Source organism: Magnolia sinica, chromosome 15 (genome assembly GCF_029962835.1).
Source record: "Magnolia sinica isolate HGM2019 chromosome 15, MsV1, whole genome shotgun sequence".
Classification (NCBI taxonomy): domain Eukaryota; kingdom Viridiplantae; phylum Streptophyta; class Magnoliopsida; order Magnoliales; family Magnoliaceae; genus Magnolia; species Magnolia sinica.
The window spans coordinates 11,577,775-11,602,962 of record NC_080587.1 but is presented as its reverse complement, the minus strand read 5'-3'; the positions used below and the strand labels follow the sequence as shown (position 1 = coordinate 11,602,962).

The window sequence follows — 25,188 nt, the reverse complement described above, 5'->3', positions numbered from 1 at the left end:
GAGAATTTTTGTGGGCCTGGTCCATCCATATGGGTGAATCGAATCAACGGTCTGAATGCCAGATCAATGCTGCCCCGCTTGTAGTAATTGAAGGTTGGAGATATGCATGCATATCCACGTACTTTGAGGTTCATATAGCAAGAAGAAAACAGGGGGTCTTTGGTCTTTAAGAAAGGAAAAGGTAAAATACAGTAAGAATTAAGTTGAAAACTTAGTCCTTTGATAGTAAATTTCTATTTGCTTGGGCCCACTAATCATTTAAAAAAAAAAAAAAAAAACAATATAGGGTGTCCCACTCATTTTAAAAGAAGACTATTCTCTTCAGATGCACGCGCAATCACTCAAAACTAAGTGCATCGGATAATGCTAGGGAGGGGAGTCAAACCCACGCCTATAAGGAGTAAACCCACGGTGCTCGCCATTCACCCAAACTGGGTCGGCATGAAAGGAGAAAACCTCACAAAGGTTAGTGGGCCCCCCAACTTCAACCCAAACTCCACCCCCATCCTTTCACTTCTACAGACATTAGTGTACACAAATCTCACGAGGATCTATAATGAACATTTCTTCTATTTAAAGCGTACCATTACAACTTCTCTCCCTCCCAGGCCCCCCATCAGTATTTTTACACACCAAAAAAAACATCATCAGATTCCTTCTTTCCTTCCACATGCGCAATCTGACGGTCAGGATCACATGAACACATCCCGCCGCTTTTTCGGGTTCGCTTCTGGATTTCCTTTTCTCATCATGGCACAGAACTCGTCGTAGTTGATCCGTCCGTCCTGCATTATTGGATAATCAAATAAAGGTAATTATGGGACCCATATGTGTGGAATTAAGTAATTTTTAAGTGCCTGCGTATCATCCACAGACTGGGAAAAGCATAAAAAAATAAATCTGCATTGAGTGGGCGTTTTATGTTAGATGTTCCAAAATGGTTTTTCTTGCAAGGTGCTGAAATGAGTGGGCCATGATTCATTTGAAAAATCAATTCCTTACAAACCCCATATTTGAGATCATGTTTTCAACCATCCGAACCATTTATATGATGGGCCTCACTGTGGATGGGGATACCCAGAAAAAACGAGAAAAAGAAGAAGATCAGATGGGAGTATTTCAACCCATTAATTGTCAAACACTTCTCCTTTGAGCATGGATCATCTCCTAAACCGTGTTTTCTTGGACCATCATCTAAAATTCGATTATCTTCCAATCATAAAGATTTCGATTTGGCCACCATTGGCTATGTATATCATTAGACCAACGCGATTTGGATCACCGAACACCACCCCTAGATCCAACGGTTATCCATAGTCCAATCATATCCTTTCTTGGATGTGCGCATTTGGAGGCCAAAACATGTGTATCAATGCTGATGATCCATTCCCAGACCGACATTTTGGTAAAAATCCGACTGTTAAACATCATTAACTATAACCAATTTTAGTCTATGTGGTTGTCTTTCTAGCTTTAATCGAGGCATTTTAAATATAGATAAGCAATTTGATCAGCAACTTAAAATCTTACGTTATCCGCATCGACTTCGGAGATAATGTCCTTTATGTCTCTCCCATCATGCATGCCGAACTCTTTAAGCGCTTGCTCTAGCTCTTCTGTTGTAATATACCTGATTGAGAAAAAAGAACACTTGTAATCAACTCAAATTATCATCATCACATGTGAATTGTTAAAACCATAAGAGATTACATTGCGAAAACTGTGACTTATTTGAGAATAACAAAAATGTATAGAAGGGGTGGGAGATCTGTCTGTGAACGGTACATCTTAATAAAAAAGAATTTTTCTAATCTTAATCTACTCTAATATCCCTTGTCTCTGATACTATGTTGAATTATAAAAGACTATATTATGGAAACTATTACTTATTTATTTCGTTGAGAATAATATGAATATACAGAAGATGTGGGAGATTTGTAGTGATCTGCATCTTTAATCTACTCTAACATGGATTATCATATAATCTTGATCTAATAATAGAATCGAGAATAAAATGTTTAGTAATTTTATGAAATCTTTGTATAACCAAATTTCTATTAATTACTTGAAAATCGATCAAAATGTTATTGGAAATGTACCCGCTGTTGTCCTTGTCGAAGTATTGGAATGCTGTGTAAAGATGATCTTCCTTGTCTGTTCTGTTCATGTGCATAGTCGCCGTGATGAATTCATCATAATCGATGGTTCCATTGCCATCTGCATCAGCCTGTTTGAAAATATTTTGTCAAGAACATGAACATTGCCCATTGTTTCATGGAGCATTTTCTTTTGAATTTTTATTTTTTATTTTTTTTGGGGAGGAAATATAGGATGTTTTGATTGATCAGTTTGCTTGGACCAACAATGTGTACACAGGTGGGGCCCGCCTTTTGGCTGGGTCCAACAAATATTTGTATGGTGGGCCCCATCATGAGCATAAAATTGCCCCCACCAGCTGATCATTTGTGATGAATTCTTCATAAAAAGTGGACCATTTGGCTTTAATTATATAGAACAATCATTCATGTATGATCATCCGATAGGAAGGATATCGATCACGACCTATCTCATGATGGGTCCAACAAAATGGATAGCCTAGATTACCAGGAGGTGGGGATCCGCCTGTAATTTTCTGGGTCATACAAAAAAGAAGAAGAAGGTTTTCCAATGATTTTGTAGAGTTTGTTTTTGAGAAACTTACAGCTTCCATGAGCTGTTTGACCTCATATTCGGATAGCTTTGTTCCTTGTTTGGAGAGTCCTTGTTTCAGTTCTTCAAGGGTGATGGTACCACTATTATCAGTATCCATGTTCTTGAACATGGCCTTTAAACCCATTATTTCTTCCTCTGATAAACACCCTGCTATCACCTATCCAATCCAAAATAGAAAATTAAAATTAAAATTAAAAAATAAAATAAATAAAACAAAAGTAACATTCAAGGGGGAAAATATTCAAAGGGTCGTTTGGCGTGATGGTTTTTAAATCAGATCTCACATCGTATCGTTAAGTCATATAACCACATATCACCCCATTCGGGCCTGTATCGGAGCAATACACCTGTATTGCCCATGGACGAAAATGGTATATATACTTTTTTTTTTTTTTTTTACACACGCACACACACCCCCACACACTCACGCTAGTGGAATTTCACCACCTATGGGTATTCGAACCCTTGACCCGGTGTTGAAACTCCCAAGAGTCTACCACCGGAGCAAGAGTGCAAATTCCTGTGTTTGAGATCCTGGATGTCAGATGATATGTCAAACCATGTTCGACTTGCAGCAAAAATACCCATCTGGAAATTGAATACATAGGTAGGGGTAAATTCCTATGTTTGAGATCCTGGATGGTGAAAAATGGATGGCTAGGAATGAGTCCAACTAAATTAGCAGATTAATTGGAATCAGTGATTGATTAATGTAAGAACTATAGTTCTAAAAGCTGGTGACTCAAGCAGGAGTGACCCGACCCGATTGGAGATCGAGTCGAGTTTTTGAACTATGATTAGAACAGATCAATGTAGTGTAGCAATAAGCTAGCCAATAAGTTAAAGTAATTGATAATTCATTATTAAAGAGATTGGCATGGCGTGCGTTTGGTTTGTCCAATTAATATGCAATTTGGTAACAGAATCAATGCAATTCCGTGTCAAATTAGAAGTGAAAATACTTCAGTTCTTCCAATTTGAGGTAGGAAAGCATTGGTTCTGCTGAGTGCAAAAACTCACTGAAACCACTGCGAGGATAAACATCCAAATCACCAAGGATAGCTTGATCAAATTGTGATTTTGGGTACATCCAAACAGCACCCAAATTGCCAGAAATACCATTGTACTAGCATTCATGACTAATTTTCAGCATAATTCGTCTAGCTCATGCCATTTTCCACTAGAAACTGGTGTTACCGCCATGATTTAGGCTATCGGGATGATTCACAAACAAAATTTCATAGCAGTTTCATTACATGAAGGGTGGGGAGCATACCCTTAAAGCAACTTTCTTGAACTTGTTCATTGCTCTGAACTGTTTAAGCCTGTTTAGTACAGCATTATCAAGAGGCGTATCTGGTGCTTCTCCTTCCTCTTTGATCCATGGATGATCTGAAAATCCCACACACACTCATCAGTACATGAATATCATAGAGTATCGAGAATTACTTGCAGATGTCTTAATTCTATGATTTTTCTTTTAAGAAAATGAATATTATTCACTATAAAAAAAGGAAAATGGATAAAACCCAATTAGAGAAAATGAATTATCCAAAAAACTCTTATATGATGTTCTTCAGCATGTTCTTTTCGATTGATATCGTAGACATGAAGACAGATAAGAGAACTAACTAGGAAAAATAGACTTTGCAAGCAGATTTATAAGCATTTTGTATCAAAAATTGTAAAAAAAAAAAGAAAAGAAAAGAAAAGAAAAGAAAACCCATTTAGAAATAAACAAATTATCTATTTGATGTTTAGCAGGTGTTGGCCTTTTTGCATATCACTATATAGAAAAATTAGTTATAAAAGGTGTTGTATAATCCTTGATTGGAAGAAATGTTTTCTTTTTTATACCTAGCAATGGTACAGGTAGGGCCCACCTTTTGGTAATCTAGGCTGTTCATATGATGGGCTCCATCACAGATAGCCCATGGTTTGGTATCTCCATTATCCATATAGTCCTTGCCATCCAATTGGGGAGTTACAGCTAATATAATACACCCCTAATTGAGATTTAATTGGGTGGTTAGGATCACTCAATGAGTGAGATTTTTAGTTATCTACTACACTCACTATTTGAATAGGAAGAAAAAAGAAAGAAAGAGAGTATTGTGAGTGTGTGTGATTTCTTAAGCAAAGGGTGTCTTTGGTTGCACCAATTATGATGAAATTTCAATTTGGTGCAACCAAACGCGCTGAAAGACGGACAATATATTTGAAATATGATTCTTGAAGAGTTGAATCATACTTACCGAGAACTTGGAATGCTGTGAGTCTTTGCTTGGGGTCTGTATTGAGCATCTTCTTCACCAGGTCCTTCGCGCCTGATGAAATTGACGGCCACGGATCACTTGTGAAATCGACATGTCCATGCAAAATGGCATTGAAAATTCCATGCTCTGACTCTGCTAGTCCAAACTTTAATGTTACAATCAATTCAAATATTTTTTGTAGCTTGCTATTCAGTTACTCTTGGCAACTGTAGCTACATGGCATCGAGGCTGTTCATCAGTTGATGTTCTGTGGCCCAAAAATAGGCCTCTGGCCTTCGTGCAGGACCATTTGCACCTTGAATGTGGATATTTTGCCTTTTCTGGTCCACATTCGGCTTACATGATACTGGACCAACCCGACTTTCAATGTCACGCCACATGCACAGTGGGACCCACCAGATGAATACCCTCGATCTCGCACTCACGTGCTACATTGTCACAGGTGGTGAGAGTAGGAAGGGAAGCAAGAAGAAATGAAAGTACCAGCCCAAAAGGGAGGAACTCCAGAAAGAAGAATATACAACATAACTCCAATACTCCATATATCAACTTCGGGTCCGTATTTCCGTTTCAAGACTTCGGGCGCAATGTAATATGCGCTGCCAACAATGTCGCGGAACACTTCACCTGTTCATGGATCATTCAACCATGTTCTAATTAGTACGAAATCATTTCAAATTCACCAAAAAAAAAGAAAAAAAAGAAAGATATTTCTAAGGTGATTTTCAATAGAATTTATTCAAAATAGAATGAGGTTTGATGGTTTATAACCACAGCCCGAAAGAGCAGTCCCAGAAGTATGCGCATCTACTCATTCTTACCACGATTTCCAATAAAGAAGAAGAAGAAGAAGAGAGAGAGAGAGTACTCTTACACATCGAACGGATAATACTCATGGATACATTTTTGCATTCATTTGGAAACCCGATTTCTTCTCCAGGATACGGTACTTGTATCCATTGTTCAAAGTATCCCCAATATTATCGAAATGTCCCCAATATTATCCCTATCTCCAGCTCGACAATACCGATAACACTGGTTAGTGATACTGATAACACTGGTAATCTTAGAAATTTCAAGTATTGGCAATGTATCGCTAAGAATCACCAATATTTTCAACTATGTAAATTTCAGGTATCGATGATATTTCAATAATATCGCCAAAAATCAGTTTAGTAAAAAACTCATTTCAAATTTTTTTTTTGGCCCATGGCTATATGTGGTGTTCAAATTGTGAATAATAATATTTGCTCATGTCACAATATTACTGTTATCACAACATGGGCGATATCAAGACTCCAATCTTTCATTTCCTTTCCAGTTATCGATGATTTCTTAGCGAAATATCGTGTGTCGTCAATATTGTGAAATATTGATGGATATTTGGATGGATGGGATGGTTGAACTAGTTTCTTATGACAGCACATATTTTTAGGCCTACATTAAATGGAAACTTATTATGTATGTATTCTTTGTGTAATTTTTTTAATTCCTAAATATGCGAATATGTGCATTTTATCATTTCCTAAAGTTTCACTAAAAAATTCATTGCTTTCCCATGTTTCCTCGCATTTTCTGTTATCAACGTTATTATCCATGATATCGATATTGTTTCCACCTCCCCGGCCAATGAAACTTGTAGCAATACCAATACTTCAAACACTGCTTATACCCCATGTTTTTTTATGAATACACCCCTGTTTTCGACTTTCGATACTAAGAGTTATACTTCATGGCAGTGTCTAATTCCCAAAACATCGAAAATTGTGGGTTGAAAGGAACATTTCAACCCCTCAAATATCAATTTTCCAGAAAATCAGGAATATTTGGCGTCGAATCCATGAATAAAAAGGACAACAAAGCTAACTGAAAGAACAGAAAGACCACTCAAATGAGATGGTAAGATCAGCACCAAACCTTCCTTGAAAAAGACTGACAACCCGAAATCTGTAGCCTTGAGTGGCGAATTCTCGTCCTTGCTCAACAATAGAAAGTTCTCTGGCTTGAGGTCCCGATGAACGACTCCCATCGAATGGCATGTATGGACAATCTGAACAATCGTCCTCAAGAGTGACGCGGCCGCACGTTCTGTATAGTGCCCCTTGGCAATGATCCGGTCGAAGAGTTCACCGCCTGCGCACAACTCCATAACCAAATGGACTGATTGCTTGTCTTCATAAGCCCCCTTCAATTCTACAATATTCGCTTGGCCCGTCAGATGATGCATGATTTGCACTTCCCGCCGTACGTCTTCAATGTCCTCCTTATTCACCAATTTCCGCTTCGCGATCGTTTTACATGCGAATTGCTCGCCGGTGCTCTTATTGGTGCACAAGTGGGTCACGCCAAATTGTCCCCGTCCAAGTTCCTTCCCGATCGTGTACACCGATCGGACGTCCTCCATAGGCCGGCCCAATACGGGTCCAATTGGGGCCGGTTTCGCAGGGTGGCGGGACCCTGTGGAGGGGGGCCCAGGGGACGATTTGGATGGTGTGGCATTGGGGGAGGTGGGATTCTTGGTGGCTGCTTTATCATCAGTCGCAGATTCCGGCAATTGGGTTTCTTGGGCTTCATTGGAACTGCCCTGGGAGCAGCAGTTTCCCATGGTAGAAGGAGATTTTGAGGGGATGGTGGGGCCCAAGGGAGGAGAGAGAAAGTGGGCCTTTTTGATAGTGAAAGTGAAAGAGAAAGTAAAAAAGGGGTGAGGAACGTTGGAAGGAATTGCAGGAAAAAAGGACTGATTGTGAGGGATTTTAGGAAGGGAGTAGTTTGAAAAGGAAGAGTCGTTGCGAAGGGGTGTGTTTGGAGAGGAGGGGAGGGTTTGGCGGGAAGCAACAGTTTTAACGGCTAGGACACGTGTACGGTCGGGAATGGTTGGGTATGTTGGCTAGCGTGGATGATTCTTTTGCGCGAAAAGCTAAAGCGATTCGCGGGAGGAGAGGAAGACAATTTGAACAATTGCATATATGCACACACGTGTGCTAGCTTTGCGCGTGTGAGAGATCTAGTACGTGTGCAGAGTGGGGCTGCGAACATGCCCCAACAAAAAAATCTGGGTTGGTTCGTTCATCAGGTGGATCGTACGTGTATGTTAAATATAGGATGCTGGTGATTATTTTAGACCGTCCATTTTACTCATATTAGTGTCGCTGGCATGATGAGTGGATTAGAATTATTTACAGGCTAGAGAACGTTCATGGTTTTTTCCACCTAATGAATGGACCAGATCTCTCTCAAATGTTCAATATTCGTACGTGTGCAGCGATTCACCTCACAAATCGGTACATCTCAGAGAGGGGTGCATGATTCCTGTATGTGATAGGGAAAGGTAATCGCACGAGTAGGGCAAGATCCGGTCTGTTCATCAGTTAGGCCGCACTATATATGCACCATAGACCCAAAGTCAAGGGCGTTTACTCATTGGGTGGGCCACAAAAGTAAGTTGAAGTAAACGGTCGACCAATCCTTTTAACCGTCCAGTTCTTTAGGACATGAACGGACGAGGGTGGTTTTCAGACAGCAGAAAAACATAGTTGGCATATCCGATGAACGGTCAGGATATTGCAGAAGTGTTCCATCATGGCAAGTGTGGGCCCTAGGACCAGGGTTTTTTTCACCTTTCAGACATCAGGCAAACACGGTAGTTCAGCAGCCTACCCGTAAAGGACACGGATTCGGTGGATTCCTGACTGCGGGGCCCACCTTGATGTATGTGTCTTGCATCCACGCAGTCCATCCGTTTCTACAGATCATTTTATGGTAGGAGACTAAAAATTCAGTAGATCCAAATCTTAGGTGGACCACGTCACATGAAACAGTGGTGATTGACCATTAAAAACTTCAACGGGCCACAAAAGTTTCGGATCAAGCTAATATTTGTGTGGTCCTTTCATCCTGGTATTTTTGACCTTATCAACAGGTTGGATGGAAAATAAAAATTCGGTTGGCCCCCAAAAAGTTTTAATGGTGGGCGTTCAATCACCACTTTTTCCTATGGTGTTGTCCTCCTGAGATTTTGATCTTCATAATTTTTTGTCCCATATTCTAAAATGAATTGGTGAAAGAGATGGACAGCATGGATATAATATATCTTACATAAAAGTGGGCCCCACAGTCAGGGATCCACCGACCCCCGTTCGCCCGTCAGGACAAATTCAGTCGTAATTAGGTTTGTGACTAGGCCGGACCGGGGTAAGCTGCTGAACCCATGAACCCAGGCCTCATCCAGGCCAGCCCAGCTGAGCAGAGAAATCGGGCACAGACCCGAACGGGCCTACCATCCAAATACTTGCCCGCCAGTATTGAATAAGCCGGGTCAAAAAAATAAATTGCCCTATCGGGTTTCTAATTGGGCGCAATTCAGAAAAACCACGGTCCAATTAAATAGATTGTGCTTGAACCCAGATCTTGGGCCCATTTAGTAAACGGTTCAGGCTCATGTGGACAATGACCCAACCTGAACCCGAACGACAGCCACCATTAGATATAAGGTATAAAACTCAGGCCTGGTTTCGACCCACAGATATTGAGGGGTCAGCACAAATCGGGTCCAGAAGAAGTCTCCGGGTCTGCCCCAGGCTAGTAAAGCTGCTTTGGAAACCAAGGACTCCTATGCATCACGAGATTCGGACTTTTGCAGAAATGTAATGGTGGACCCCACTTGATGAACGGCCTGACACGTGTCCTGTTGATCAGATCAATTATTTGATCATGGCCCACCTAAAACTCTACATAATAGTCAGTGAACTTTCAACATATGGGCATTGTAATGGTTGAGTTCACTTAATGAACGGTCCATATATAAATTGATCATTATGATTATGATCCAACGCTTATCAACGAAGGGGGTGTAGCTCATATGGTAGAGCGCTCGCTTCGCATGCGAGAGGCACGGGGTTCGATTCCCCGCACCTCCAGCTCTAAATTTTGTACTTTCTACTTTTCCAGGGACTCTGTGGGCCCACCGTACTTTTCTACTTTTAATTTTCAAGGGACTGTGTGGGCCAACAGTATTTTTCTACTTTTAAATTTTCCAGGGACTGTGTGGGCCCACTTTGATGTGTGTTTCATCCACGCCGCCCATTCCTTTTCAGGTTATTTTAGTTCATGGGCTCAAAATGAGGCAGATCTAAGGCTCAAGTGGCCCACACCACAGAAAGCAACAGTGATAGTGACGCCACACTGCATGGTGTATGTATTTTATTCACGCCATCCATCCTTTTGTTCAGATCATTTTAGGTCATGGACATTAAAATGAGGCAGATCCAAGGCTCAAGTGGGCCACACCACATGAAGCAGTAGTAATAGTGGTGCCCACCATTGAAACCTTCCTAGTCCCACCATGATGTTTATTTGTCATCCAGCTTGTTTATAAGGTCCAGCTAGGTTGGATGAAGGGAAAATACAAATATTAGCTTGATGGAAACTTACGCAGTTCTCACGAAGATTTCAATGGTAGGCATTCAATCCCCACTTTGTGGTACACTTGATCAATGAAGCAGAGCCAGTCATGTGTACGTGGCGAAGGGCGTCAGCTTCTCGAGCCTCAATCCGGTACAAACGGTTGGTAGGAGATTAAGGTTACTCAGGGCGCCCCACGGTGATGTATTTATTATTTTCACACAGTCCATCCATTTGGTGAGATCATTTTAGTGCATTATAAAAAAATAGTCATATCCAAAGCTCAAGTGGACCACACCCAGATTCAGATTCACACTATTAAAACATTTATAAGGGCCACTATAATGTTGATTTTCTATCCAATTATTCTAAAATATTCTAATTAAGATATACTTTTTATCTATCTGCCTTTTTGAGATGCACGTTATAATAATGAGTACTGCTAGGCAAACAGTTAAAGTGGTCATATCTTCTTAACAATTTTTAAACATTTTTATTCAACTAATTGAGATTGTAACTAAGTTAAGAACATTGTGCCTTCTTATCACATAAACTGCTAATATTATATCGACTTTTCTTGGGTCTTTCATATCAAACTTTGATAATAAAAGCTTCTTAGTACAATTAACTAATTTAATATTATTTTCAAATATAAGCATGCTATCTATATAAAATAGATAATAATCAATTCATTCTGAGAGAATTTACTGTATAGACATTTATCTATATCATTTATTTAACATCCATTTGATTTGATAATATTATTGAACTTTTTATATCATTGTTTAGGAACTTGTTGTAAATCATATAGTAATTCAATTAATTTACAAACTTTATTTTCTTTACCAAAGATTTATAACCCTTAAATTGTTTCACACACACACACACACACACACACACACACACACACACACACACACATTAATTCTTCATTTAGAAACTCTCTTTTAACATCCAATTGTTGTGCGAATAGTTTATATATGAATGTTATTGCTATTAAAACCTAATAATTGTAATTCTAATTGTAGGGGAATAGGTGCCAAATTAATTAATCCATTCATTTTGTTTTAAGCTTCTAACAACTAACCTAGCCTTAAATTTATCAATGCTTCCATATGGTTTTAGTTATTATTATTATTAATTTTCTCTTAAACACCATTTACACCCTATTAGTTTAATATCAGGTGCTATGTATACAAGTTTCCAGGTGTTATTAGATTTACTAATTCATCTATAATGATTTCTTTTCAAAAGGCTGCATCGGGTGAATTAAGTACTTTTGTATATGTTAGTGGGTCTCCTTCTATTAAGAATGTGTAAAAATTATCTCCTAATTTAGTTTCTTTCTACTTTATTTTATTTATTTTTTTACTTTTTAAAAACAAAAATTCTAATTCTTCTTTAATTTTATCATCTACACTTCTATTAGTTGATGTAGTTTCTGTTTCACTAATGACTTTTATTTCTACATACTTAGATTTAGAAAAAAAAAATACTTTCAAAGAATTTGGTTTCTCTTTCTTCTATTATAGTGATTGGACCTAGAATATTATTCTTAGATTTTAAAACTATTATAATAATTAAATCTAGAATATTATCCTTAAATTTTAAAATTAGGAATCTATGGGAATCTATACACTACACCATTTTCAACATATCCTATAAACATATAGTTAGTTGTTTTGAGACATTTTTTTTTCTTAGTTTATAATAATTTTATTTTAGCAACACACCCTACACTTTAAGTTATTTATAACTTTGAGTATTGATTTTCCAGAGTTCATATGGTATTTGTCCAGTTATCTTATGGGGTATCCCATTTTGAATATAACAGGCAAATATGATTGCTTCTCTTCATACATTAGAGAGCAAGCCAAAACTATTTAACATATGATCTATAATTATTATTTAGTGTTCTATTCCTATGTTATGTTATTTCATTTTGTTATGGTGTATAGAGGGCAATAGTTTTGTGAATTATTTCATTTTTTTTATAAAGTTATTTAAATTGAAAAGCTTCATACTATCTTCCTTTATCTGTTCTAAGTCATTTGATTTTCTTATTCAATTGATAATTCCAAAGCTTATCTTTATTTCTTGGTAGATATAATTTAGTGCATCTAGAGTAATTATCTACAAATGTAACATAGTATCTTTTACCACTTTTTTACATGTATTTTTTTTTTGTTTTTAAAGAGTATATTAGTTATTGTGAATTAACTCTAATAATTCAAAATTTTTGTTTATTAAGCTTGAATTCTATATATGTTTTACATTTATCAAATTCTCCACTTGAAAAATCAAGTAAAAGACCTAACCTTCTCATTCATTTTAATGAAAAATCATGTAAAAGACCTACCGTTCTCATTCATTTTAGTGAAAATCATGTAAAAGACCTAACGTTCTCAGTCATTTTAGTGAAAAATCATATAAAAGACCTAACCTTCTCATTCATTTTAGTGAGGCTATGTTCATGTGTCATTATCTGTTATACTACACATTAAAGGGCTCAACAATATAAATATAATTGAACGACTTCTATTAATGTTATCATAGGATACATTGACAATGAATAATTCATCATTAAAATAATCATTTCCCCATGAAGATCCTATTTTTGGTGATTACATTTGTTTGAATCGACTAGTATTTTAACTCCAACTTTATTGATGAGCAAACCAGAGACCAAATTCCTTCTAATATCAAGCACGTGCAGTACATCATTCAACTTATGAGTCTTTCTAAATGTAAGCTTTAAGAGTACTTTTCCTTTCCCAACAATTGATAAGATTTGATTATTACCCATGAACGCTTGTTCATTATCTCATTTTTCTAATAATTGATGAGGTTCAAACATTTCTCATGAACACTTGTTCTTCATCCCTCATAGCTTGATAGGAGGTAAACATGCTATGATCTTTACATACATGCCAAGTTACCCCTGTCGAGTTTCATGTTGTTCACGAGATAAATTCATATACAACAACCACTATCATGTTTAACTCATTTTCAATTTCAGCAAGATCAACTTGGGGCTTTGTACTGTTTTTCTTATGTTTGCAACCTCCAATATGGTGCCTCAATATTCGACGGTGATAATAGTTTCCCTTATACTTAAATTGCTTTCCCATTTGACAATTTTTCTATAAGATCTACTAGAAACGCCTCGTCCTATTTCATTCATTCAATCAAGAGTATGTGTATCAAATTTTGATAATCATAAATCTACTTAGTGACAAGCTTATCATCTGTCATCACATGGTGAAGGAAATTCGTGATGGCATGCTTCTTAACCCCTGTATCTTCTAGAACATACTAAAAGTAGCCCAAATGTCTTTGGCAAATGCACAAGAAACAAACACCATATAAAACATTGGATAGGCCATTAAGAATATAATTTTTGCAATTATTGGCATCTCTTTTGTGAGTATCATTTGTTGGATCAAAGTTGAATAATTCAATATATATATATATATATATATATATAAACACGTTTAGAGTGTCCAACGCAAAACTTAACTTTTATTTCTGCCATTTAAAGTGTTATCCAAAGAAAGGTTCGATCTTGGATAACTCAGTTGTAGCACTTATAGTAATGGTAGTTATAGTTTAAATAGTTTTTTTTTTTTTTTTTCCAAACAAATTCAACTTCAAGATTGTTAGGTTTGGAAACTATTTAGAAAATGTTATAAATAAATAAAAGATATAAGGAGAAAAAAAGAAGAAACCTATCGGATTGTAGAAGTCAAGCTGTGATTCAGCATCACTTGCTTGAAGTCGAATTCATGTCCTAGGACTGCGTCTCAAGTGCAACAAGAATCTTGGGCAATCAACCTCCTGGATGCAATGACTATCGCCTAGTCACAATATTGCACTTGATGTACACAAGCTCAAACCACTTGCTATCTTAAACCAGAACCAGAAATAGAACCAAACTTGAAAAGTAGAAAACCAAAGCAGGGCGTTGGAGAAGGATTTGATTTCAAAAGCGTTAGGTTGTTGGATATAAACCCAACTGATGCAACTACCTGAACAAACACATTTCTATTTTATTTTTATTTTTCAAAACAAAGGGGATGTGAGTAGGGCTACAAGCATATAGACTCACGCCCACACCCGTGCACGCCCACGCCACGGCCCGATGTGGCACACATGTACACACCACATGCCACAGCCCGGCCCAGCGTGCACGTTGTAAAGAAACACCCAACACGAACCCCATATCCCTTAATGCCCAAGCCTTCTAAAACACATCCCACATATAGAATAAGCACTGAAAATCCCATGTTGTTTTCCGACGTGGTACTAGACTCTAATGCAGCGCAACAAGGGATCATAAGTCCCAAATGAAATTTTTTGGTGGAAAATTTTTGAAACACCAAAGTTCAAAATCATTTAAAATACAACACACATAAACTGCTAATTAAAACCATGGATGTCTCACACCATCCATCATGTGCACATATATGCATAAAAAATAGCAAAACTCCATTTGTGTGTGAAAAGAAAATCCTCAGTAAGTTGGAACGGAGGGATCAACCTTCACAGCATATGCATGTATCCCTCCTGCCACATTGAACACTCTCAAGAAACCCTGTGAAACAAATCAAACCATGTTCATGTGAGAGCCCTTACCATGCATAACTGCATTGATAGCAATCATAATTTGAAAACCCAAAAAACTAGACTCAATGTCCAGTCAGGTTGACTCGGTATTCAATAATGTGTAATGTGAGCACTGTAAGTTGTAGTGCTCCTAGTTACATTGTCCAATCCATCGATTTGAACTGTCCATTTAAGTCCAGACCACATTTCATAGGCTGCCAAGTAAAAATCACTCTGCTTGGATGAACCAACCATCCTTGATTTGGCCACATTTTCTACAGCCATCCTTTTTCTTCTTTCTTTTTTTTTCCAAGGTATTGATGGGATTGTTACAATTGCCTAACATGAGTGATTCTTTAGAATCATAAGCAATCCATGATGGGTCCTAACAGATAGATGGATCAAATAGTTGATTGTACACATTTTTGTGTAAGCAATCTTGACCGTCCAAATTGAAGATGAAACATCCTCTGGACCTAAATGATAGTCTAAATCAATGGATTGAGTTGTCTAAGTGTCCCAATGCAACTAGGAGCACTATAACGTAATAGTTCCCTGAGAGAACTGGAACATCTAATCAAACTAAAAATATTCAGGCTGAGTTCTCTGTTCAAGGAACTCCCCTTCCTGTGCTCTGAGTTTGTACATGTTGGGCCCATGGTTGGTTCATCCAAGCCATTGATCTGATAGCCCCTGTCATGGATGGACCGTGCCCAAAACATCTCCTCAATTGGTCAACTCTAACCTTTCCATTATTGGCATTCAAATACATGGTTAAGAAGAAATGCACCAGTAATCCCCATTCAATGGAAAAGAAAAAGACCAAAGATTTGATGGCTAGGATCTTAGAAGTGGGGTATTTTAGCCATTTGGGGGCATGGTCCATTGGCCATCAGATCAACGGCTTGGATAAATGAGCCATGGGTGCCACACAAGCAAGCTCGATGCACAAAAGGGAAGTTCCCTGTTCATGACAACTCACAAACAGTGAACTCAGCCTAAAAAAATTTAGATTAGTAAAAGTATTTAAAATGGTTATAGTCCAATTAAAATAGCTGGAATAAACACACGCACAATGCACACAAGCTATAGACCTTTGCTTCATTGGAAAGGCGTAAGGCCATGATTTTGAAATTCAATGGCTACTTTTTTAACTTCTATTCAACAAAAAACAGTTTGTTCAGGTGAAGGACTCGGCTCGATTCACCACGAGTCACGTCGAGTCGACTTGGTCAACTCAGCAAGTCATTGATTCAGAACCGAGTCACACCCACAAGCAACTTCCCTAGCAACTCAGCTTTTAATCTTCTCAGGGGAGGCCACTTGATTCCCACTACAATGTCCCAGGAATGTGGCATATTGGCACATGTTCAGATTGTGTGAATAGGGTGCATGTGGGACCCGTAAACATCTAAAGAGGTGATCGGTTCATTCTTCTGATAGTACCAGTCTATTTTTACAGGTAGTTTTTGGTTAAACTGAGGAGGAATCTGAAAGCAGGTTGGATTCAGACATGAGCCCTAACAAGATTCACATTACACATGGAACATGTGTTCGAGATCCAGGCCATTAGTCAGTCTGGTCCTGTGCGAAGGTGCCCAGTCCAATATCAAGTTGGTCGACCCATCAGGTAGGCTGCAGGTTATGGCAAAAAAGGGTCAATGGACCACATCCAATGTAAAACTGTGGTTCACCTAATGAGTTGACCAATCAGATCTCTCGGGCTGGCGTGACAATGTGAATCTTGAGCACGTGCATAGAAGTGAATGCATTCAATAACGTGGTTTAATATATCTTACACCCATAGTTGAATAATTTGATGAAGAAAGGCACGTTGTAAAGAAGAATAAACACAAATCCTTTAAAGACTAATAAAGTTAAGGTACACCCACACGTGTGCCAGAATGGCATGTTAGGTCCGAGATCCAATCTATCCATCAGAACGGCACCACCATATTGATGCCCTAGCCCAAGAATCAGGTTGATCCACTGGTCAGTTGGGCCACAGTTTGCAAAACAAATGTACGGCTCTGAAAAACTTGGCTGAAGTTTTCTGACCCATCCACCTGTTTCAAATATTGGGGGGCCACATGCTGATTGGACAAGATATTATTTTGGGAAACATGTATGAGGTAGGACCACCCTGATGGATGGATTAGAACTCACATGTATGTGTGATGTTGGCACATGTGTGGCCTGTATATGAGAGCTTTATTGCACATGAGTGTGCACTTACCAAAACTCCCAAAGCCAATAACAGTTTCAGGATAAATGAGAAGCATATTCATATGAAATGGACCACGAATCTTCTTTGCAGCACGTATGAGTGTGGTGCCATGTGTGAAATTTGGCTGTTCATCATGAGGACCCCAGCTGTGAACATCCATGGTCAAAAATCAGGCAGGTCAAGTCATCGGGTAAGAGGGACAAATGTACGTTCTATGTGGGCCACTGGTCAGGTTCTCTTAACCGTCCACTTGTGCACTTGTGGCCAGAAGACCTTATTTTTGGACCATAGACGTCAACTGTGGTGCCCACCTTTTAGCAGCCTGGATCTTGGACCCACATGCGACACTAGCACATGTTGAGAAGAGGATTCACCAAGGCTTTAATTTGAAAGAGAAAAAATACCTGTGTCTGCAACCATTTGGCAACCTGTAATGACCGCATCCCATGGTGACACTGCAATGAAAAGAAAACCTCAGTAAAGATAATCAGAGAAATGTCATCATAATAAACGAGAGTGTAGGGCCACCTAGAAAGTGAGTTGCTAATCCATCAACCCAGTTGAAGATCATTGAATGGAATGTTCACGGATAATTTTCAGTTTTTACAAGTGGGGCCCATAGCACAATGATCCAAACTTTGGACATGATGGGCCCCACCATGGATAGCTGATGTGCAAAAAATTCCCAAGGGCTCAGCATCCAAATAAGGCCAGTGGTTCAATGGCTAGGATATACCAATGTGGGGAGGGCACCATGCATGAGCCATCCTAAACGATACACATCATATCAGCAATTGGATCAGTGAACCATGAGCCCCAGTTGGGGTCCTTACTAATGTCTCAGTGGTAGATTCACAAGAGTTTCAACACAAGGTCATGGGTTCGAGTACCCATTGTGGTGAAATCCCACTCCGGGCAAATAGGGATCCTGATGCCCGTTTTCTTTGTACTTAAGAGGATCCTGTATTGCTTGCACACACAAGGGGTCCTTCTCACATTGTTTTCCAGAGGTCTTGTACTTGAGCCTGAGTGCTCCTACATCCTCCATTCTTGCCTTCTATACACTTTCAAAGGCCAACTACGCCATGCCCATGCAGACAAGGAAACAATAAGGCCCAATCGTAAATAATAACCCTTGGTTAAGAAACATGGGCTTTTGATTTCAGTTCCATGTGCAATTCTTTCTTTTTCACCACCCTTTTCTTCTCTTGTGACTCCAGCACACACACATCAGACCCTAGGTGCAGGGTCCCCCCGAACAAGGGATATGTAGGCTGGTTCACTCACTGAGGATGGGCCTTGTATAGGATTGATTGGTGAAACGAGATTTGTAAGACCAATCCTGATAAGATAATAAGGATGAGGATGTCGACAATCAACACTGATGGTAAAAAAAAAAAAAAAAAAACGTGTGGAGGTAATAATTCTCCCTACATATGGAATTGGTAAGGAAAAAGAAAAACCAAACATGCTCGTAGGTTGTCTTGGTGTTTGGGCATCATGTAAAACGCAACCCGCATTAAGCAAGTTAGTGTCTTTTCCCACTTTTCAGCCCAAACTCATGATTAAGATGAGGTATTATTCTTATCTCAACTAAGATTTGATAGTGCATCAAGTTGCCCTTGAGAACAGAGAACACTGAAAGGCTCCTTTAAATTCTTGAAGAGATGCACTTACCAACACATAGGTGTCCTTCTGAGGATCAAACTCGTTCGTTATTGCAGCCCCCCAACTACCAAATTGGCGAAGTGGAAGAACCTTAAAGCCTGGCAAGGAAGCTTGAGCTCTGCCTTGGGCAAACAGTTAAAGCAGGAGTACAGACAAAAGAGATAGGGTATAAAAAATGTAAGGTACCAAAAAAATGGCCATTAAAAAAAGTGTAAAAGTTATTATTATTAATTATGCATAAAATATTTAACATTAACATTTTGGGAAATAAGTGTGAGGAAATTTTAACAGATTTGAAATGAGTTTAAAACATTGGGGTAAGAAAAAAACTGAGAATGTCTCTAGTCCAACTGGTTGGACTATTAGTTACGGACTTACGGTCGACCTAGTGGATAACTTCCAGCCTTTCATGTGTGTGTGGCAGCTAACCTGTCAGATAGGTTGGCCACATCATGAGGATCACCTTGTGCAAAAAACTGCTATATCCACTACCTATTTATCGATGGCGACACAATGGTGTGACCCACTTAATGATTGAATGGCTACACGCAATTTGTAGCCATTGATAAATAGTGAGTGGATAGGGGTGATTTTTGCACCATGCAATCCTTATGTTGGGGCCAAACCTATTGGAAGGGTTGGATTTGACATGCACTTTAAAGGATGCAAGTTATCTGCTGGGTGGACCACATCTTGTGGTCCAACCAGTTGGACCTGAGACTTTCTCATAAAATTAATAAATAACTTTTACTTGCCAATATTTGTAAAAAAGCATTGAAGACAACTATTTAGCCTACAACACAATTTTTTTAGAAAAGGAGAAAGGCATACATAGTATTTGCCATTTTATTAAACTATGCTCCTCGTAGATATCAGTGAAGTACGATTAAAAGAAATCGTTTGGGAGATGTTGGTGAGATGCTTAGGAATCAAAGGAAGAGTGCATACACTTCATCTGGTTCCCGGACGTCTATCAACTGAACTTCTTCGAAGAAACTCGGGTCTTGCATTTTCTCATGAAGCTCCTTCGGCTCAATGTCTTGAAGCAAAGACTCTTCCCTGGAATAGTTCAGAGAGAGAGAATAAGAGGCTGCACTTCTTTGCTTATCAAGTACTGAATTAAATGTAAATAAGGCTATGATAATAAACCTCTCAGCCAACACTTGTAATAAGTGCCATCCAAACTTCGTTTTACATCTTACGACTTTATTCAAAGGCGCGCCGAATGCAGCCTCCTCAAACTCGGGCACCTGTAGAAATTTCATGAAATAAGATATTTGTTTCCTTAGCCTTGCTAAGGAAAGATCTGTTATGGTGTGTCACATGCTCTCTCATGCCATATGTTTTTATTACGAGGCATTCTAAATTCAAAAATCTCTCTCATTCTGAACTTATCTTGACCATTCGATCATACGAGTCGTGCTTTCGGCCCAAACTAGAAAGGGAGGTTTGTGGAACCAGCTCGCTCTTCCTTTTATCAAAAGGTGCCTAGATGTAACATTTCTAATAATTTAATAGCGCCATGATGTAACATTGGTGGGCCAAGGATCTTGTCCTCAAGAGTGCCACACATATGCTTCTTTTACTTAATTGTTTTTTAGAATAATGCTAAGCCACACACACTTCTACATGGGCCCACATCTGCCAACCTCGCACTATGAGGGACATCCAAGCTTTTGATTAGGTGCGCCTCACTGCGTAATGATATGGCCCAAAAATAAGGTTGGCCCTCTTATCATGGGAGGCCATGTGTGTATCTTGAATGTGGACCATCGGCAAATTCTTTTGAGATTGCTTATTTGTTTCATACAGTTGAGGTCCACCTGATGAATTGACCAGCTTGGCTTTTGAGTCATTTGCATGGTGGGGCCAACCTGATGCAAGGCTTGCATGTACCATGTACGCACATGTAGAGGTGCCTATGAATTGAGGAGAGATACAAATGGACTTGACAAAACACTTGTTTAATGACCCGTTAGAATTTTGCTTATGCTATATGTTTTTTTTTAATGGGCAATGAAAATTATACTCAGGATACAATACAGAAGGGAGTCGGCTTAATGAAAACAAGCACCTAAATCAGAGCAACCATTCACTGAACAAAGGGAAGGTCTGACACCATGGGTTTAAGTAGCCACCTCAAGAGTGAGACCCACTTGGGGACCAAAATTGGTACAACTCTCCCTGACTCAGTCCCATATCAATGTGGGGACTCATTTCATCTCAGACACCGATCGCCTGAGTCGTGTGGGACCATGGTATGCCAAATTGGTTACATAACGACCGTTATGTAACGGTAGCAGTCATAATCGTTATGCATTATGGGGCCGAAACGGTCGTTACAGAAAAAAACGAGCCGTAATGGCCTCATAACGGTCCTGTAAATGTCGAGAAACAGTTTTCTCTTTTCAAAAACAAAAAGGGCTGTAGCGGCCATCATGGTGTATCGTAACAGTGACCGCAGTGGCTGTTACAGCCACCGTTACCTTTATGAAACACCTTGTGTGGGATCATTTTCAAACCATGCTCAAAACACTTTCATGAGCCGATCCGCTACATCATTAACCACTCTATGGACATGGTTAAATGATATATTTAAGAAAGAAAAGAGCTCCATGATTTCCGTGTTTCTTTTCCTACAAACCAACTGTCCATTCTTCATATTTCTTTTTCTCTTTATAACTTTGTGGATATTGTTTTACAGCCTATTCCTTTCTATTTCCTCATGCAGAATTCCAAAATAGCTTTGTCAACTGATAAAACTTCAGCTTGCATTAAAATTTACTGAAGAAAGTTGCAAGGGACAAAAAACGGTCAAAAGATTGATTGGAGAGCAATGACAAACTTGTATGGTCTCAAAATTAATTAAAAGAGGAACCATAGGGTCCTGAGCCTCAGTAAACTCAACACTGCTGATGTCCCAGAATCCATATGATCTGGACTGTTGATTGATGGCCCCAGCATGAATGGGGGAAGCCCCAAAATCTCCCACATTGGAGGATCCTAATTGGTCAATTACCAGCCTAAGCTGACACAGTTGAAATAAAGAATACAGCAATAATCCACATTCAAAAGAAAACACCACATGCTAGTGGGCTATAACCTTCCAATATTCAAGATTTCGTGGCATCCCCAGCCATAGCGGGACAGCTCATGAGCGGGATGGCCACAAACGGATGGAATGGGCCCAAAGAGATAGAAATGAAGGCATCAGCATATCATAGTTACCGTACACTCCTAGAGGTTCAGGACCCAATAATTCTTCTGTTCAAACTGTCGTTTACTAACCGAAATATTTTATTTTTCAGCATGGCTTCGTTGCAACCAAGATCTCCAGATAGCAGAAGTGTCCATACCATCTGTCCTTTCCGGACCCACCCAAGCATTCCGCCCTGTTCTTTGGATGGACAGATTGAGTACTCCACCGCTAGATCACTTAAATCCACTCCTGTGGCACAACAGTATCACATTAGTAAAATGGCATTCAGTTTCGCAACAGCACCATCCAACATATGATTAAAGAAGTAGAGTTTGTTGACGCTACTTACAATAAAAATAGACAGGGGGGGGGGGGGGGGGAGGGATTGGTTAAAATGGCCAAACACGATTCATGATATCAAGGGGAAGGCAAATCACCGAAGTAAATCTCAGAGGAGATCGTCAACACCAAAGAAGAAGAAGGGGAATGGATCCGGGTAAGGGAGAAGAGGAAACCAAAGGGGTCAAGTATGCCAGTTAGATCAAACCCCAGTCCGAGCTTCTGACATTGTTTGTCGAATTTTCCCGCTGGGACGGATAGAGTTAAACTTCAAGAGGGCTTTTGGAGGGGTATGCTCGGTGGAGGTGATTGTCCCCATGGAGAGGGCTCTTGGAAATGTAGCGGGTTTGCTTTGGTTTGGCTCGAGAACTTGAAAGACGCAAGGAGGCTGGTGGCAGATATGAACAGAAAGGTATTTGAAGGCCGAAAGCTCCTGATGCAGAAGGCAAGGTACGGGCTTGGGGTTATCAATATGTTAACAAACAAGGAAGAGGAAGTGGAAGATGGAAAATATTGAGCAAAGGGGTAAGCGGCTATGGCGGAAAATAGAGAGGAGAAAAGAGGGAAAGAAGAGGGAGGGGTTGTCCTTAAGGACGCGGTAGTCGGTGGGGCTGCTAGGGTAGAACAGGAAGGGGGAGAAGCTAGTATAAAGGAAGAGCAGAAAGGGGGAGAAGAACTTAGCACTTAGCAAGAGTGGGCTGGGCCATGGAGACAAGGAAAGATGGTTGTGGAGGGAGGATGATGTTGAGGGCCCAGAGGTTTTTTTATTTTTATTTTTATTTTGGTTTTGTGTGTGTGTGTGCGGGGGGGGGTATTCTTTCATCATCAAATCATTGTCTAAGTCGGAAGCTTGGTTCTACTTTAGGTCGAAGGGGGAGCTAGAGAAAGTCATAGCGAAGGGGGTGACACGAGCAAAGGGGTCAGAAGCTTGGTTCTCCTTTAGGTCATAGTAAGAGATGGAAAAAGTCATAACAAACGAGGCAACAGGACTAGAGGGGCCGGTGAAGAGTCTCTGCAAATGGGCCGAATTGTCTCCTTTTGGGTGGGAGGAGGTGTGGTTTCAGGTGGGGGGGATGCCGCTCGAGCCATGGTTTTTGGACTTTTGTGATGGTGGGGTCTTATCAAGGTGAGGTTGTGGAAGTTGATTTGGGATGAGCGAGGATGGACATGTGTCCTATCTTTGAGTCTGAGGCTGCGAGGTGAGCGGAGGATGGACACGTGAAATTGCCACGTGTGGAGATGCATAGGCCCTCCTAGACACGTGTGACTCTTGCTCACCTTTACACATGTAGTGCTTTTAAGTAACAGTAGGTGTGCACAAAATCCCTTCTCAACTTACGAGACTTATACATTCCATTTCAAGCCATTTCAACTCCCATGCGAAAGGGGAATGTGGAGCTCGAGATTGTGCCAATGGAGAAGGAAGGGATTACTCGGGGAGCACGAGCCAACAACTTGGAGGAAGTTTCTTCAGGGGACTTTGAAGTGACGGGTTGTCCTTGTAACATTAGAAGAGGAACCCTACAACGGAATATAGCATAGTGATGATGTTATGCTGGAAATCCTAAAGGTGGAGCCTCTGCATGTGGCGGCAGTTGTTGAGGGTGTAAGGGATGATAGTTGAGAGACTATAGGTATGCTCATGTCGCGGGTGGATGCTAGGGCAAAATAATTCATGTTGATGGTAAGAAGGAAGAGATGGATCAAAGAAACTCTGTAACACGTTGGAAAAATGATCGGGGTCACCCTCGGTGATCGTGACAACAAATATTATACGTTGTTTCAGTTTGTTGAGCAACACATAAGCTAAAATGAGAGCCCTCAGCTTCTGAGAAAGATTCATAGATCTCCAGAAGAGCATCTTGAACAGGTAAAGTCTAGCCTTGGCTGACTTAAGGAGAGTTGCTGAAGATGAAATAAAGAGCGGAAGGGGCGAGATCACTATCCAAATGATGATTCCGAGTTGGAATGTGAGGGGACTGAGAGATTGGCAAAGTGAGGATAGATTAAAGAAGTGTGCAACAGATCAAGGCTCAAGCCATTGCTCTCTACGAGAATAAGATAGTTGCCGATGATAGGATGATTTTGGCTTCAATGTGGGGCTGTGGTTCCAAGGATCGATTGGCTATCAATGTGGAAGGTATTGTGGTTCTGCAGAACTCGAACTTGTGTGTGAAGGAGCACTAGTGGAGAGGAAGCTATTCTGTGTCAGTGATTTTAAAGGAGACTTCGTCGAACTTCAAGCAGATGTTCATGACAGTTTACAAGCAGAATGAAGCATCGAAAATGTAAGACTTTTGGATTGAGCTATTCAAAGTGCGGGGAAGATGTGGTGTGCCATGGTGAGTGGGGGTGATTTCAGTGTTACAAAATTCAATTTTGAGAAGTTCGTGGAGGCATAATTATGAGAAATATGAAGGATTTTTTTAGAATGGGTAACCTCTCATCAATTAAGAGATTTCCCGATGAGGACGATTAAATTCACGTGGTTAAATGGGCAGGAAAGATAGATTATGTCCAAGATTGACAGATTTTTGGTGTCACCTAGGTGAGTAGAAAAATTCTTGCCGCTCTCACCAAGGGGGTTGCTAAAACTGATTTCTGATCACTATCCCATCTTATTAGAGGTGGTGGGCGAGAATTAGGGGCTGAGGCTTTTTAGATTCAAGCTAGCGTGGATGACAGTAGAAGGTTTCTCGAGGCTAGTTTAGGAGTGGTGGTCTTTCGAGGTTGAGGGCGTTGTCGAGTTCAGGCTTTGCCAT

The 25,188-nt window shown here is 39.8% G+C and overlaps 2 protein-coding genes and 1 non-coding gene across 3 annotated transcripts in view; 1 reads left to right on the top strand and 2 right to left on the bottom strand.

The window, feature by feature from the left end:
* Window positions 1-483: 483 nt before the first annotated feature.
* LOC131227812 (calcium-dependent protein kinase 2-like) lies at window positions 484-7,765 on the bottom strand. The gene is made up of 8 exons (XM_058223637.1): window positions 6,906-7,765; window positions 5,472-5,615; window positions 4,968-5,120; window positions 3,989-4,104; window positions 2,702-2,869; window positions 2,100-2,227; window positions 1,531-1,630; window positions 484-785 (listed from the first exon to the last, which is right to left on the bottom strand). The coding sequence occupies exons 1-8, from the start codon at window positions 7,591-7,593 to the stop codon at window positions 693-695; spliced, it is 1,590 nt and encodes a 529-aa protein (XP_058079620.1). The 5' UTR covers window positions 7,594-7,765; the 3' UTR covers window positions 484-692.
* A 2,066-nt stretch (window positions 7,766-9,831) lies between these two features.
* Window positions 9,832-9,904, top strand: TRNAA-CGC (transfer RNA alanine (anticodon CGC)). Its single transcript has one exon. It is a non-coding gene; the product is annotated as a tRNA-Ala (tRNA).
* A 4,806-nt stretch (window positions 9,905-14,710) lies between these two features.
* Window positions 14,711-25,188, bottom strand: part of LOC131226652 (rhodanese-like/PpiC domain-containing protein 12, chloroplastic) — a 42,247-nt gene continuing 31,769 nt past the window's right edge. The window contains exons 3-8 of the mRNA XM_058222260.1: window positions 22,245-22,336; window positions 20,038-20,138; window positions 19,837-19,947; window positions 18,898-19,006; window positions 17,625-17,675; window positions 14,711-14,982 (exon numbers count right to left, since the gene is read on the bottom strand). Of these exons, the coding sequence (XP_058078243.1) occupies window positions 14,902-14,982; window positions 17,625-17,675; window positions 18,898-19,006; window positions 19,837-19,947; window positions 20,038-20,138; window positions 22,245-22,336 (545 nt within the window). The 3' untranslated portion in view covers window positions 14,711-14,901. The remainder of the gene's footprint in view (window positions 14,983-17,624; window positions 17,676-18,897; window positions 19,007-19,836; window positions 19,948-20,037; window positions 20,139-22,244; window positions 22,337-25,188) is intronic.